The sequence below is a fragment of the Echiichthys vipera genome (assembly GCF_963691815.1).
Source record: "Echiichthys vipera genome assembly, chromosome: 10".
Taxonomy (NCBI): domain Eukaryota; kingdom Metazoa; phylum Chordata; class Actinopteri; order Perciformes; family Trachinidae; genus Echiichthys; species Echiichthys vipera.
Genome location: NC_139835.1, coordinates 9,794,071 through 9,810,359, shown reverse-complemented (window position 1 = coordinate 9,810,359; position 16,289 = coordinate 9,794,071). Strand labels below are relative to the sequence as shown.

At 40.9% G+C, this 16,289-nt stretch overlaps 1 protein-coding gene across 1 annotated transcript; it reads left to right on the top strand.

Moving 5' to 3' along the window:
• Positions 1–12,728, top strand: LOC310953198 (olfactory receptor 52D1-like; the record flags this gene model as incomplete). The annotated part of the gene is made up of 4 exons (XM_083922156.1): positions 1–118; positions 5,491–5,592; positions 5,908–6,174; positions 12,658–12,728. The coding sequence occupies 4 exons, from the start codon at positions 1–3 to the stop codon at positions 12,726–12,728; spliced, it is 558 nt and encodes a 185-aa protein (XP_083778282.1).
• Positions 12,729–16,289: the final 3,561 nt, after the last annotated feature.

The following is a 16,289-nucleotide window of genomic DNA, read 5'->3' as shown; positions in this document are numbered from 1 at the left end:
ATGATTCTTTTCGGAAATGTTGCTCTTATTGTTGTCATTATTGTGGATAAAAACCTCCATGAGCCTATGTATATCTTTGTGTGTAATCTATGCATCAGTGCTCTGTATGGAACTGTTGGTTTTTACCCCAAATTCCTTCTGGATCTTCTCTCATCTCCTGTCATTTCTTATGCTGGATGCATGCTACAAGGTTTTGTAATACACTCATCAACTTGCAGTGATTTTTCTATCATAGCGCTGATGGCATATGACAGATATGTGGCTATATGTCGTCCTCTAGTGTACCATTCAGTTATGACAAAACAGAGAGTCTGCATCTTTGTGCTTATATCCTGGTTTATACCGCTTTACTGTATGTTTATGAACACGGCAACATTATTAGGATCAAGGTTATGTGGCTCACACATAAATAAGATCTACTGTGTTAACTGGATGATAGTTGCTCTTACCTGCTCACCACCGAAAGCAAATTCTGTAGTCTCCTATGTTAATATGTTATTCTATTTTGGACATTTTGTGTTTATTCTTTGGTCTTACATATGTCTGATAAGAGTATGCAGATCCTCCAAAGAGAAGTGGGGGAAGTTTATGCAGACATGCTTGCCACATTTAATCTCTCTCATCATTTTTACAATAACTGTGCTTTTAGATTTATTGTACATGAGATTTGGGAACATAAATGTTTCTCGAGACCTCTATAATTTCATGGCAGTAGAATTTTTGCTTGTTCCGCCGATTGTGAATCCTATTATATATGGATTCAAACTTTCCAAAGTCCGCAACAAAATATTGGATTTTGTTCATGTTAAAAAGAAAGATGCAAAGTGTGATTCCACTGCAAGGTCTTAAACTACATACACATTTGGACAAATCACGCCTTGTTTTGATTTAAAAATGCAAATGTGATGTAAAGTATATTTATTTGTTTATTTATATTTATTTAAGTGTTTCATTAAGTTATTTTTAGTTAAAAGAACTGACAAGGGAGATTATTCTTAATGCAGGATATCACAGCAGTGCCGCTGACTCTCTCTCTCTCTTCATGTCGACACTTAAAGTAAATGATCTTCATCTCACATAAAATATGTATCTACTTCAACAAATTATCACTTATTTGTGTTCACTTGTTAAATGATGACAGGATGTTGCATGTTTAACTTTTTGTCAAATATCAAATGTAACATCAAATGATGACAAATTGTTGCTTACTGAAAGAAATATTATACTTTACAGTAACATCTCTGAGCTGTCTATTGTAACAATAACATGTGATCTAATAAACCACATGAAGAAAAACTATTTCTATCTGCAATTCTTTTATCAAGTATTATAGACATATAAGGGGGGAAGTTTCACTGTCAGCAAGGGCATTTCTTTAAGGCATACTTTTCCAAATAAGAAGATCTATAAACATAACATAGCAGTAGATATCCTATAACATAAAATGTATACACTCAGATGTGTTGAGACATAGTAATGGTTTTCATTCCTCTCCATATTTCTCGTGAATTTCCTACACTTCATCATTTGAATAATTATATGTTAACAATTCTTTTTACAACACTATAGCTCAGGCATTACAATGCTAACTGTAACCAATGCTACCTAAGACTGTATCGCTGCCACTACCGGAATGTTTGTCATTACTGTGTAAAAATAAAGAGATACTACACACATAAAGTTTAACTTTGCCACCTGAGCCTTATTCCACCCACTGTATAATTTTTGAAAAATGCAACAAAGAGTGAAGAGGGCTGACCTCTCTCTGCTCAGAGGGGACAGAGATAGGTCAGGGGTAGGGGGGTTGCCCCCCTAACATTAGAGGACATTAACATTTTTAAATTTGATGACATAGAGACATCCCAACAGGGCCTCATTGTCCACAACAATGGAATTGCAAGGCTATCAGAATCAGAATCAGAATCAGAATACTTTATTGATCCCCGGGGGAAAATTCTTTCGTTCCAATGCTCCGTGCACAGTAGAAACAAGCCATAAAGATGATAAAGTAGAAATAAAATAAAGTAAAGATTCAAATAAAATACAATTAAAATAAATCTAAATCTATCTAAATCTAAATCTATCTAAATCTAAAGTAGCTAATAAATAGCCAATAAAATACAGTACAAATAAATAATAAACAATCAAGTAAACAATCTGAAGTGATTTGAAGATAGGGCTGATTTAAAACAGTAGGTGGTGTTTGAGCCATTTGCATCCAATGAAATGCGGATTTTTATAAATTTGGTGAGAAATGCTGACAATAACACCAGCACTGATGTGTTTCATCATAGTACAGGCCATCCCTTGGTAGGAAAAATGCAGGAATTTTCTGTGTTTCAGGGCTACTTAGCATGAAAGTATACATTCTTTAAGTTGACAGTGGCAAACAAATCGCCCAGCCGAATCAGTGCCAGTAATCACTTTATTCTTAACATTAGGAGCGTTCTGCAAGCAATGCATTGATTAAGGATGTGGAGATCCAAAATGGGTCTGAAATCTCTCTTTTTTGAGAACGAGGAAGTACGTAGCAAAACTGCCTGTTTTTGCAAAAGATGCCGGTGCCCTGCTGAGAGGTAATCTATCTCCTCTTTGAAGACTGATTCACCTCCTTGACACCCATGAAGGAGGACACTGCAGAACTGGAGAGAACAGCCCAGTCTCAAGTCTCAGTGTACTGTCCATCTATTGTGTTAAAATGCAGTTGCACCACTACTCAACACTCACACAAAGATTGGTCAATAAGGATAAAAAAATGGCAAGGGTTGGATTCTCTGTGTGAGTTTAATTCAGTATTTTCTTTAGAGAAGGGCACGCATTCTTCTTCTATGCCACAAGGCTGGATCAGAAAGACCGGCCCAGAATGTAAGGATAGTCAGGCATAAGTGCAGAGGGAAAATCCTAATACCGTATATGGATGGAGCAGTGTCATCACAGAATAGAACAATAAAAGAGCAGTATCATATTTTTATCACAAAATATACTGTACAGTGAATCATGCTTATGCAAAGATGCACAATGTCGCTGTGTGTTTCCAGAGGTAAATATGCTGCCTGTCAGATATAGAATTTCTGCATGACGAGGAGAAGGGAAAGAATGACTTTTGAGGCCCAAAACATGTCAATTGTAATTATGCCACGACAGACGCTGTAGCTGACTTTGTGTCATTGTGTTTAATCCCTCTCGTCTCCCGTCTGGAGATGCACCCTCTCTCTGTGTTAACATAAAGCCTAATGTTAACAGAGATAATGCGACCCGGCGGCTTACCATTAACCTGGAGAGCAAGCTGTGCAAGCTACCCCAAGACACGCTGCAGTGGCCAATCATGACACCGGTGATCACACTTGTTAGTCTTCTGAGGCAGTGTAGGGGTCATGTACAGGAAACAGTCAACATCCCTACCTCTATCACTGCAACAAGAAATGTTTAAAAAAAACTATTAGGGGAAAGAAAGTGTGAAAGTTGATTGTTTTCTGTAACAAGCCCCAGCACAATGATTAAGTCTCTTTTCCTTCTCTCTTTGTTAGTGTGGTCAGAAATGTTGAGATCATAAAAACGATCTGACAATAAATGTGAAATATAAAATCTTCCTGTGCTAGATGAGGGGGTTAAAGAATATAATACAACACATAGGGACATATGGAGTGACACTTCCACAGCCACACAATCCAGCCTGAGGATATGTGAACATGGCCCTAGGCTTGCCGTAGTACACTGGATATCAAAATTTTATTGTTCAGAATTTGATAGAATATCCGTTGCTGTAAGAGTATGTTTTTTTAAATATCCAAGACACTTCGACAAAAGCATTTATTTTGTGGAAAAAAAACAGTGAGCAAAAATAGAGAACACTTTCAGATACCTCACAGTTATTGGTGTTAATCTGGCATCTGGTGAGAATTTACTTTATTGCTGGACATGCCCTATTTATCTGTCAGCTCTCCTGGTTACTTTGCAAGATGGCAAGTGCACAAGAAGGATGGAGGAGAGGATTACATATACAAAGACTTTCAATGGAGAATTGGTTCGACACTGCAGTTGAAGTTGCTCGCCAGTTCAGTGCTGAACAGGGCAAGGATCTGTCTCTGCACACAGTGTCTCGCCGTTTAAGACAATTTGGACTGAAAGCCCACTCTGCAGTGACCAAACCTCTCATCAGCAGAAAGAATAAAAGGATAGACTTGTCTTTGCTGAGGAGCAGGTTGTGTGGACAGAGGAGAACTGGTCCAGAGTGACTTCAGTGATGAGATTAAGTTCGATTTATTTATTTGGTTCTTATGGGAAACATTACGTAAGTTGAGGACTGGGGAAAGACTGAACCCAAAGTGTGTAAAGAATCCAGTTAAATTTGGAGGAGGAAGTGTCATGGTTTGGGGGATGTTTTCTGCAGCAGGAGTTGGGCCTCTTGTCCTACTTATATCACTGCAAGAAATTATAAAACTATGAGGGTAAAAAAACAGTTTGTCTAACAGCTGACTGTTTCCTGTAACAAGCGTCAGCAAACAATGTAAAACGGTTCAAGTTGGTTTAACTTAAACGTAAAAGTTCAATGGCTACATGAAAAATGCAAATTAACTCACCTTGAAGATAATCTTTGTTTCAGCTCAGAAAGATGACAAGTTCAAGTAGTCTCTACAATGGGCATCATGCAAGAACATTTTCGTATTCTTATCGTAATTGTCTCTCTTTTCATACATTGGGATCGTACAAGTGAAATTCTGCAAATTATAAGATAAGTGTGTCAATGACCCAGGTAAACACAATACCACCTGTGCGTAAATTAGCAAAATTTGCAGAAATTTGTATGAGTAAGCTCAAATGTAAAGTCAATCATTTTTACTGCGTCAGCAGGAGTTAAGGGACCTATTAAAGCAGTGAAATGGGTAAAATAAGGAGTGCTGTTTATGCCATGTTACCTAAGGGTCGTACTGTCACTGAAAAGAAGAAGTGGATTTAAACCAATTTAATTAAAAGGCCATCAATGACTGCAACGGAAATAAGTCAAATATTTTCATCCGTTTTGCCATTTAAATGTGATTTTCAAACTCAAAATTGCTTCAAAGTACACATGTACAATCCATTTAGCACCTAGGCAATATTTTGGATTTAAATCTATTCAATTCCATAGATTGCAACATGCTCTTTTTGAATGTTGATTGGCTGGCTGAGTAGACAGCAAGATATTAGTAAGAGTGAGAGGATGGAACAGTCCCTGAGATAAGGATGGCTTAACACAGCGACATAACACAGGGGTAATTTGTTTTCTAACCATGACTAATAACTCTGTAATAACATTGTTTTTTCTTTCAGGTTTCAATGAAACAAAGAACCACACAGTTGCTCTCTTTTCTCTCACTTTACTGTGTTACTGTTTCATTGTGCTGGTGAATGTTTCTCTTATTGTGACCATCATCTTGGACAAAAACTTGCATGAACCAATGTATATTCTGTTGTGCACTTTCTGCATGAATGGACTTTACGGGACAACAGGTTTCTACCCCAAGTTTCTCTGGGATCTGCTCTCTCCTGTTCAGGTTATCTCTTATTCTGGATGCCATGTTCAGGCTTTAGTAATGTACTCATTTGCCAGCAGTGATCTATCTATTCTTGCGGTCATGGCATATGACAGATATGTGGCTATTTGTCGACCCCTGGAGTACCACTCTATCATGTCAACGCACAGAGTCTTTAAGTTAGTGTGTTTCTCCTGGATAACACCTTTTTGCATTATAGGCACAAATATTATTCTAACATCTAGATTAAAGTTATGCAGCCCATATATTAACAGACTTTTTTGTGTCAATTGGACTATTGTTAAACTTGCTTGTTCCTCTGCTGACACTATCATAAACGACATAGTTGCGTACATTACAATAATCATTTATGTATTTCATGGTGTTTTTATAGTGTGGTCCTACATGTATCTCATCAAAACATGTGTGAATTCTATTGAAAACAGGGGGAAGTTCATGCAAACATGTGTGCCACATTTAACCTCCTTACTCATTTTTCTTGTGACTATACTTTTCGATGTCTTGAGTATGCGTTTTGGTTCAAAAGATTTACCTCAAAACTTTCAAAACTTTATTGCAATAGAATTTCTTATCATACCTCCTATCATGAATCCTCTCATTTATGGTTTCAAATTGACCAAAATTCGAAACAGATTCATTGGTGTTATTACTTTTAAAAACAAATATTAATATTAATTAAAATTAAAATTAAAAGAAAATCATATATGCACTGCTTAAGCATTTATTGGCTGCTTTGCTGGAGTTAAATGTAATATAATCAGACTCAAAAATGGAGGTTTTGCACATTTAGTAAAAATACATTTGGAATGCCTGAAGCACGTATTTAAGCTGAAAATGTGAATTTTATTACATTTTATTATGCATGTAAAGAATGTTCTTTACCCTCCAGATTTAGGGTGATGTATCATATACCTTTTTTATTTGACTGATGATGATTGATTTGATTAGATTTTTATTATATTTCAACTAAAATGATGGTGTTGAAATGATAACACTCTAAATTATATTTTGTAAGTTCTATGAGCATCTTACTTTGTTTATTTACATTTTTCACATTTAGCTGATTCTAGTCATAGTTTAGTGATTCATACTGTAAGCACATTTCAGATAACTTTTGAAAAGAAAACGACTTTGCCATAACTACAATTCATTATAACTTGTGTTTTGAATAACATAACAATATGTATATGTATAATAATTGTATAATATGTGATGCAATCAATGCAATCATTGCAAGTGATTAGTGTGGTTGTCCATTATTATGTCAAACAAAGGCCATGGGTACTATGCAGGAGTTTTCCAACTAATGAATGATGAAAGGATTAAGAATTTAAGGCTGGTTGGGTTTTCATCTGCATTTGCACAGATTGACAAATTCATTTTTGGACCAAAAAAGGTTAATTGTGGATTGATTATCCCTAAGAGGAGGGATTATGTAGGGACACAACCAATGCATAGATATAATAATAATAATTATAATAATAATAATAATAATAATAATAATAATAACAAACATAATAATTATAATAATAATGTTGAATACATTTTATTTGTTGGCACCTTTCAAGCAGCCACGGTCAACTTACATGTTAAAGAGACACTAAGCAGAAAACAATAAATACAATTGCACATATAAATACATACACATATACAAAGAAAAGACACAGAGTTGCTAAGTAAATAAATAAGAAGGATAAAACGGTTAGAGTTAGACTTCTCTTTATTGATCCTTTGGGATTACTCCCACCAAGGGAGTTATAAAAAATACAGTAAAGGATAACCAGTAAACTCTTAAATAAATAAAAAATAATAATAATCAGCAAGCAATAAACTCTTAGTCCAATATATGTGAGGTAGATGTAAGAATACAGGTCAAGTAAAATTCACATAAAGTTAAATCAGATAAGTTAAATCTAGAGGAAATGTATAAGATAGAATATGTATGACTGTATTTGACAGAAATGAGCAGTAAGATTAAATTATTGCACTTAAGTCGTGGATAAAGTTATTGCACAAAAAAGAAGACGATAAGTGTCCAGGTCTGTAAGAGTATAGATTATTAATTGCACTTCCCATCTGTCCTCTTTATTTCCTCCTCCCCCGAGTGAGGAGTTGTAGAGTGTGATGGCCTGAGGGACAAAGGAGTTCTCGAGCCTGTTGGTCCTACACTTGGGCAGGAGCAGCCTTCCACTTAACAGGCTCCTCTGGCTGCTGATGACGGTGTGCAGGGGGTGGCTGGCATTGTCCAAAATGTCCAGCAGTTTGTCCAGTGTCCTCCTCTCTGCCACCGCCACAGAGCCGGCCCGCCTGATCAGTTTATCCAGTCTGGAGGTATCCTTCTTGGATATGCTGCGCCCCCCCAGCACACCACATTGTAGAAAAGGACACACACAGACTGGTAAAACATCCACAGCAATTTCCTGTACAGGGGGCTGGTGTGTGTTGTCCAGTCCAGTTTATTGTCCAGCCACAGCCCGAGGTCCACTGCCTCCACCTCAGCGCCCTCTAGCAGAACTCGTCGCGGTCTTGGTCTGGACCTCCCTAAATCAATGACCAGCTCCTTCATCTTGGAGGTGTTGAGCTGTAGGTTGTTAGTGTGGCACCAGAGAGCAAAGTCCCCCACCAGACTCCGATACTCTTCCTCTCTGTCACCCCTAAGACATCCCACAATGGCTCTGTCATCGGCGTACTACTGTATGTGACACAGCTCCGAGTTGTAGCAGATGTCCGAGGTGTACAGGGTGAAGAGAAGAGGAGCCAGCACTGTGCCCTGAGTGGCTCCAGTGCTGCTGACCACAGTGTCAGACGTGGTGTCCTTCAGCCTGACGGACAAGGACTGGTTAAATCGGTTGAAGAAGTCATTCAGCTCAGTCGCCCTCTCCATTGTCCCCCCTGTAGCTCACACCTTTCCGTACCTCCCTCATATTGTTCTCCCTTAGCTTCTGCTCCAATTTTCTCCTGTTGTTGTCCTTAGCTTCCCTCACACAGGGCCTCATTTATCAAACGAACGTACGGCAGAAAAACGTGCGTACGACCATTTCCTGGCGAACGTCGGCATTTATCAATTTGGACGTGAGCGTGAGCTACGATCAAATCTCACGTCTGGTCTGAGGTTGTGTACGCACATTTAAGCCTGTGGATTTGCGGTACGGCACAGCAAAACCTGTCTGAAAATAATGAACAAACCTCAGCTGTCATAAAGCATAAGCAGTCACACATTAAGAACAGATCAAAACGGATTCTTAAAACGAATAAAAAAATAAAAAGTGTGGTTAGAGCAATTGATTGTACTCATGTGCGTCTGAAGGCACCATCCATGAATGATTACGCATTCATCAATCGCCAAAACTACCACTCGATAAATGTATAGGTGATCTGTGATGCCAAGCTGTCGCTTTTAAACGTGGTGGCCAGGTGACCGGGGACACACACACACACGATTCAATCCGACTGTTAAGTCTGACGTGACGCCCTTTCAAAATAAGACTTCCAGATCCAAACGCTCCGTTGAAACAAAACAGACAACAACGGCCTAACGTGAACAATTACGATCACCTCTTTTGTCAGTTAAACTCCTTTTTCATCCATAAGAAAGAGGTAAAATGACAATTACGTTGCTTTTTTTAAAACTCAGATCTGTTCAAACAAGGGGGAACAGGGCACTGCGTTGTGGAAGAAATACAGGGCTTCGACCTGCTTGGACCCGGAAATCATATTTTGAAAGGGCGTTACGTCACGACTTAAGAGCCGAATATCACTCACAGAACTAGAGACAGCTAGGCATGCTGGTGCATGTCTGTGTTGAGCACCGCATAAACTCACACACGTTGAAGGCGTGATCGTGCGGACGCGCACAGGTGATCTTGACGATGATCCTAATTTGATAGTTTTAGTGGCAATTTGTTGCTTTAAAGAGAGTTTTTGACAAGCTTTTTCAAATATTTTCCCTTGTAAACAAATTGGTCTGTATTTATTACTGCTTAATTTGTGTATGTAACATAAGTAAGACATTTTTGATGTTGTAGAAAATTGCACAGGTTATACTGTAATTAAAATCTATGCACTGAGACATACACAGATTAACAAAGTTAAATTGCATTTTTTTGCTTCCCGGGATCTTACAATCAATGAAAGTATTGAAATCACTACATTCTGGATTTATAAGCCTGCACTATCAACCTTGATGTCTGAACTAACCAAGCCCCCACCACAGCGACTTCCTGGTTGATCTAATAAGGAAGTACCAAAAAATAGCAGTTTTTGTCCAGTGGCCACTAGGGGCAGGTTCAATAATAGAGCAGTTTCTCATTGACCCCCAAGTTAAACAGGCCGTTTTCACAGCATAATTAAACCTATTTAAGGCATGGTAAAAAAAACAACATTCTAATCTGTATGTCTAGGTCATACCTTCATGACAACGCTGAGGGGTTTTTTTTGTACCAGGCTAGTTTTTTTTTTATTAGAGGTTTAAGTTTAGGATTAATTAGGGGCGCAGCCTCTTGAGTGACAGCTAGCCGCTGGCCCTCACTTTGCCTGTGGTGGTGTAACCATAAGTGACAAGATGGCGTGCTCGTCGATCAACTGTACAAACAGATGGTGTTGGCTCTGTTATGCCAGCTAATTAAATAGCCTCACTTGCACCATGACTTGCGATATAGCCTTCTATCAATAGCACATACACTAGATTCTAATCTGGAGCAACGGGAGGATTCGGGCTGTATTTGGGCTGAGGGTCTGTGTTTTAGAGTCTATGGTACTTTGTTGAATACTAGTTTAAATCATAAATTGTAAATGCTAGCTGCCTGCACTTGACACCCAGAACCAGTGTGTTCTCCCCTAGACACTTGACTCCTGTGTTATTGGCTAGAGACTGACCTCCCGTTTCATTGACTCCCACTACCGTTTATCTAGTAGCATGTTCTGTTAGACTGGCTCCTGGGCGGTGATGCTAATGTGGCTAATCCAGTACACATCAGCCAGACAGACATATCTCCCACCCCCCAACATCACATGAATGCCCTTTTTTGGTAAGAGGAAATGGGGCAGAGTCAAAGTCTGATAAGATGGTGACTCACATAGGCTAGTATGATTGATCAAACCTTGACAGAGAGGCTACGTCCATTTTTACAGTTTATGGTACTGATATGGACACTTCTGTATCAAATATCATTCCTTTTGGGAGAGAAACGCAGTAATAAGCAGTTACCACACTACCATTCTAGCAACTCTGCCAAAACCTAGCTGTCCATAAAGGGACATTTCCTGATCTGGCAATTTACTCACAATGTTACAATGTCACAGTGACTTAGCTATGATTAACCTGGACATCTCTTTGCAAGCAGTGTATTGTGCAATGTTGTGGAAATGGATTCTTCAATAAAGATCAACAAACAGGATCAGCTTTTTCTCCGTGGTTTATTTTGCCAAAGCATTTTCTTCTGCAGACAAAAATACGTTCATCCCCACATCCTCACAAGTTAGAGTCTAGCAGGGAATGACGATTTGCCAAATCTCGCACAGTCTTTTAGGGAGAGGGACAGGACGCGAATAGCCTTGGTTGGGTGACGTCTTAAGACCAAACAAAAACATGCCTTAGACATTACAATTCTGAACATTCTGAACCTCTCTCATCACAAGGTCTCTAACACAGGGTACAGATGCACACATATGCCATTATATCATCATGAGTTAGTTATTTGCATTATCCATTAAGAAGGTGAGACAGAGGAGACACTGAACTGTGTCTGACCTGACAAACTATGATTATGAATTACAAATATCCCAAATTCCCACAACAATCCCCCCTTTGAACATTTTATGTTCACTACAAAAGGAAATTTGTAATTTATCTATATTTCAATTTTTAGCAATTTTTTTAAATAGCATGCATCAAAACTGGAGAAAAGCTTTTTATTTTATAGATGAAAAAGGTAATTTGGTTAAAAACAGTGATTGGAATAGTTACAAAGGTAATTATCATGTAATAAATGATTGAGGGGGAAAGGAACAAAAGATGAATAGCATAATACAGATAAACCCCTTTCTTTTTTTCACTACCACAGGCCAGAAATTGACCTGATGGCTTGAAACATTCACCCTGAAGGAGAAAAATGATAAAATATGATTAAAAAGAAGGTGCGGATACAGCATACATGTATTTGGCCAAACTTCTAACCACAGGGCCCCCACTCACCGTCACCGCTCAGCAACTTTCTAATTTCTACAGCCCCCTTGACAAAGTCTGTTGTCACTCTTCACCGGGTTGAGACGAAGGATATCTAAACAATCCCCCCCCTTTGTAGCGGTCTGGTCAAGCTGTAGAGGGTAAAGGAGCTATGGTCGGACAGGCAAGCAGGCAGACCTGAGTGAGACAGTTTGCACACAATTACATGTCATGTTTGCACAAAAGGGTGAGAATTTTATTGTTGTCATCACGCATGTGGTTGTAGTGTAATCACACTCTAACATTCACATTCTGTGTTTAAATCAGTTCGACTCAATATCTGAATCCAAAAACGATGGTACCCATAGATCTTCATCTGGGGTCATGGTGATTCATGGGTACTACCACGTGGCGGAGCTCACTCATGAAACCACGAGAGCTCTGCAGCAAGGCAGCACGCAACAAATGACCAACAACATTACCACCACCACAATCAACACAGGGAGTAGTAGTCTGACAGCGGTGGATTTTCCATCCCCCCATCGTGAGCCAGGACCAAGGTCCCAGCCGTCATGGGCTTCTGAGTTTTGCTTTTCTCTCAACAGTTCATTCAAGTGGGCAACAACATGAGTCAAATTGTCACCTAATGCAAGCACATGGGTGCAGCATTTTGTCCCAATAATGTGGCACACACCCCCTTGAGAGGCAAGGCTGTGGGTGTGTGTGAGGTTCAGTCTGTCCAGGTAAGGACCCACTTACTTGCACTCAGGGTTGGTGTAGGCAGCGTTCCGTTTGCTGTTGCACGTGGCGCTCACTGGCTAGTTGCAAAAGGACGTGCCTAGATTTTGGTCAAGTGATGTGACGGCACAAACCGTGTGTGGTTTGTCGTCATCACTGAATGATGCACCTGACTCAGTGTAGTTGTAGATGTTTCTGAATCTGACTGTCGATCCCTCTTAGTTGACGGCACTGATGTTCAGAACCCCCAACCAGGGAGCGAGGCCGCAGGCAGTGCCATCCCCACACCGTGAGGATGTTGGGCACAGACATAACAACTGTTATTCGTCATCAGCCTGGTGGTTAGAGCCACAGCTCGTTACCAGGCATTGTGTTCCAGTCGGGTGACCGGGGCGATGTCCAAGATGTGTAGTTCCTGTCCGTTTCGATCTGCAAGGCTGGAGTAGGACTCGTTCAGCGGCAGGAGTAGTAGGTGTTGAGCCGGCAACAGGTCCAGGTGGCGTCTCAACCCCTCCTGGAGTGGCTGGCCTTGGAAGATCGATGCCATCTGGTTCCCTCGGATCTGTCTGTACAAGGGCGTCGTCTGATGGCTCCGTGACTCTTTTGCAGTGGCAGGCGTGGATCCAGGTGGCGCTCTCTGTGACCCTTACTGCTGTTTCTGTGACGCGCAGCACCTGGTAGGGTCCGTTCCACCTTCTTGATCACCAAGATTTCCTTCTCAGATTTTGGACCGCTACCCATTCACCTGGATCCAGCTATTCACCTGCTTGTGAATATCAGAGAGAACAGAGGTTAGATGTATACACTATTGCAGTATCTCATCTTCACAACACCCTGTCTCAGGGAATTGCCTTCTCTCAGACCCAATCCCAGTTCGCAAAGGCCGACCGAACAGGATTTCAAACGGGCTGAGATTATTTCTGGACCTGATTCTCCCCCTCATGTACATCAACACAATGGGGAGGGCCTTTGTCCAGGGCAGTTTTGTTTCCTTACAGCTTTTAGCTGGTTGGTTCTTTAGGGTCCCATTTTCTAGCTGCAATGCCGCCTCAGGTCAAAACCGAGGTACTGACTGATGTCTTTAAGTGCGGCATTTACAAAAGGGGTCCCATTGTCGTTTGATATTCGTAAGGGGACTCCCCATCTGGGAAGTATCTGTGTTAGTAAGGCTTTTGCCACTGTTGACGCATCTTGCTTTGAAGTGGGAAAAGCCTCTACATACTTTGGGAACCTGTCGACCATGACGAGGAAAAATTCCTTTCCTTCACTTGGTGTTAGTTCTATGAAGTCCATTTGTAAGTGATCAAAAGGTCTCGCTGCTGGGGGATGGACGCTCTGTTTGAACCTAATGCCTCTGCCTGCATTGTTTGTTGCAGAGATCACAAATCATTTTGTATAGTGAGAAGCCCTTTTGTGAACCAATTTCTTTAAATATCACGTGTCATCCAATGTCTTTGGATATCACATGTCATCCCCCCTTTTGACGCGTGGTCTCGACCGTGTGTCAATTTAGCGTAATGGTGAAACAAAAAATCCGGCAAACAGGGCTTGTCATTAGGCCCATACCAAACGTTTTGTTTCATCACACTGCCAGCTTGCTTCCACGCCCATTTCTCTTTTGGTGTGGCTCTGTTCTGCAGCTCTTGTAAGTCTGCGTATGGTGTTACAGCGGGCTGGAAGTGATAGCAAGCTCTGTAATCAGCGGTTGTTTAGCTGCAACGTTGGTTGCAGCATCAGCACGGGCATTTCCTAGTGAGACATAGTCTGTTTTATGTGTATTTTCTTCTATTACATATGGCAATGTGATGTGGCAACAGCAAAGCATCAAGGAGGGAAGCGACCAAGTTGTGATGGGTGATGGGTTTGCCAGATGCAGTGAGAAAATCTCGATTAGCCCAAATTTGTCCAAACGAGTGGCAAACCCCCCATGCATATCTGCTCTAGCCAATTTGCATGCTTCAGTCATGGCCACAAGCTCAGCGGCTTTTGCTGAATAGTTCGCTGGGAGAAGTTCTGGCAAAGTGTTTTGTGTATGGTGACTGCAAAACCTGATTGGTTAAGGCCTTTTCCTGGGTCCCTTGATGCTGAGCAGCCCACAAAAAGCTCCATTTTTTTTTTATCCTTCAGTAAGACCGAGGACATGTAGTGTCCCTTTTTATCAACGGTTTGTGTAAATTGGCGGTTGCAATCTGGGAGGCCCAGAGTGGGTAGTGTCTGTAGAGCTAGCTTTAAAACGTGGAATGTTTTTTCTGCATCGGGCGTCCAAGCGACTTTGTCCCGTGCTGCTAGACCCTGACCATGAGCAATGGCCGCCAAAGGTGCCTTGATGCTTGCATAGTCAGGGATCCACTGTCTACAGTATGATGTCATGCCAAGAAAACTCATAACCTGTTTCTTTGTGATTGGTTTTGGGATTTCTTGGATGGCAGAGATGCACTTTTGGGAAAGTATTTTCCCCTCTTGCGATATAATGTGTGTAAGCAAGGCTAGCGTGTCCGCGACGCAAGCCTCCTGTGTAGGAGAGCAAATCATTAAATGATCCACATATGCCAGCAAGGCGTTGTTTTGTGGCAGACTTAAGGACTATAAATTCTCATGCTGAGCAGCGTTGAGGATGGTTGGAGACTCCGACAGCCCCTGACACAGTCGGGTAAACTTGATGCTTTACCTTAAAATGTGAATGCAAACCAATATTGGCTGTCGGGGTGTATGGGGACGCTAAAGAAAGCGATAGCCAAATCTATAACAGAAAGCCACTTACTTTCAGGTGGAACTTGTGAAAGAATTGTATGAGGATTTGGTACTTTAGGGGCACGTGCATGGATTGCTGCATTTACCGCGCGCAAGTCCTGGACAAACCCTTCACTCGTCTGGCGTATGTGGATGCCATTTTTTTTTTTTCTCACTGGACATACTGGCGTGCGGACTGGTGAGTTCTCACATGGAACGATGATGCCTGCCTGGGGAGGGCCTCAAACACCGATTTGATGCCCTCCACAGCCTCTTTTCGTAATGGATACTGTCGCTGGCAGGGCCTATAAGGATTTTGGGGTGATTACAACAGGTTTTCTTTTTATTTTATTTATTTTTTTAAGCAAACGTACATTGTGCCGGTGTTGTGCCCACACTTGCGGTGGCACTCGTTTCAGTTCTGGTACGTCAGTGACATTATTAATCATTATCTTTCCGTGCGGTGCAGTGAAGTGTGATGTAGAGTATACCTCTGGGTTTTGAAGTTTAAATCTCGACCGATCTCAAGAGCAGCAACTGCCTTTTGAATTGTTACTCGATGCACCTTTTAACCTGATGATGCTCAGTTGCGGGGTCAGCCGTTTGATTCCATCCGGTCGCCTTGATGCATTTTGTCAACCAAGGTTCCAAATTGTTGCGGCTCCTGTGTTTTGATCAGGGACACATACGGGAACTGCGGCACTTGGAAGGAAACGTTAGGCAGGCACACAGAAATTGCACAGCGTGCGTTATCCCAATACAGGCATTGCAGTTCTAAACTGTCACACAGAGTACTTTGTTTAAACCATGTTTGTTCAAATAGAATATCTTTCCTTAAGCAGATGTGTTCAGCACAATGTGCTGCAGTGAGGCTCGAGTGGGGGAGGAGCCATAGTTAGTGGTAAGTAGCCGCATTATCAGGAGAAGTCAGAAAGGTTTTAGTGTATAGATCATTTTTAATTATGGTTAGGCCTTTCAGCCTGACTTAATGTTTATGCCTCACACATAAGATCTCTAACACAACTCCTGCTCATTTTGGGTGTTGTTTTGAAATCGGTGTGTCGTATTACAGATCCTGTTGCTCCAGGATCTACTAGGGTTGTGAGGGGTACGTCTGCAACAGT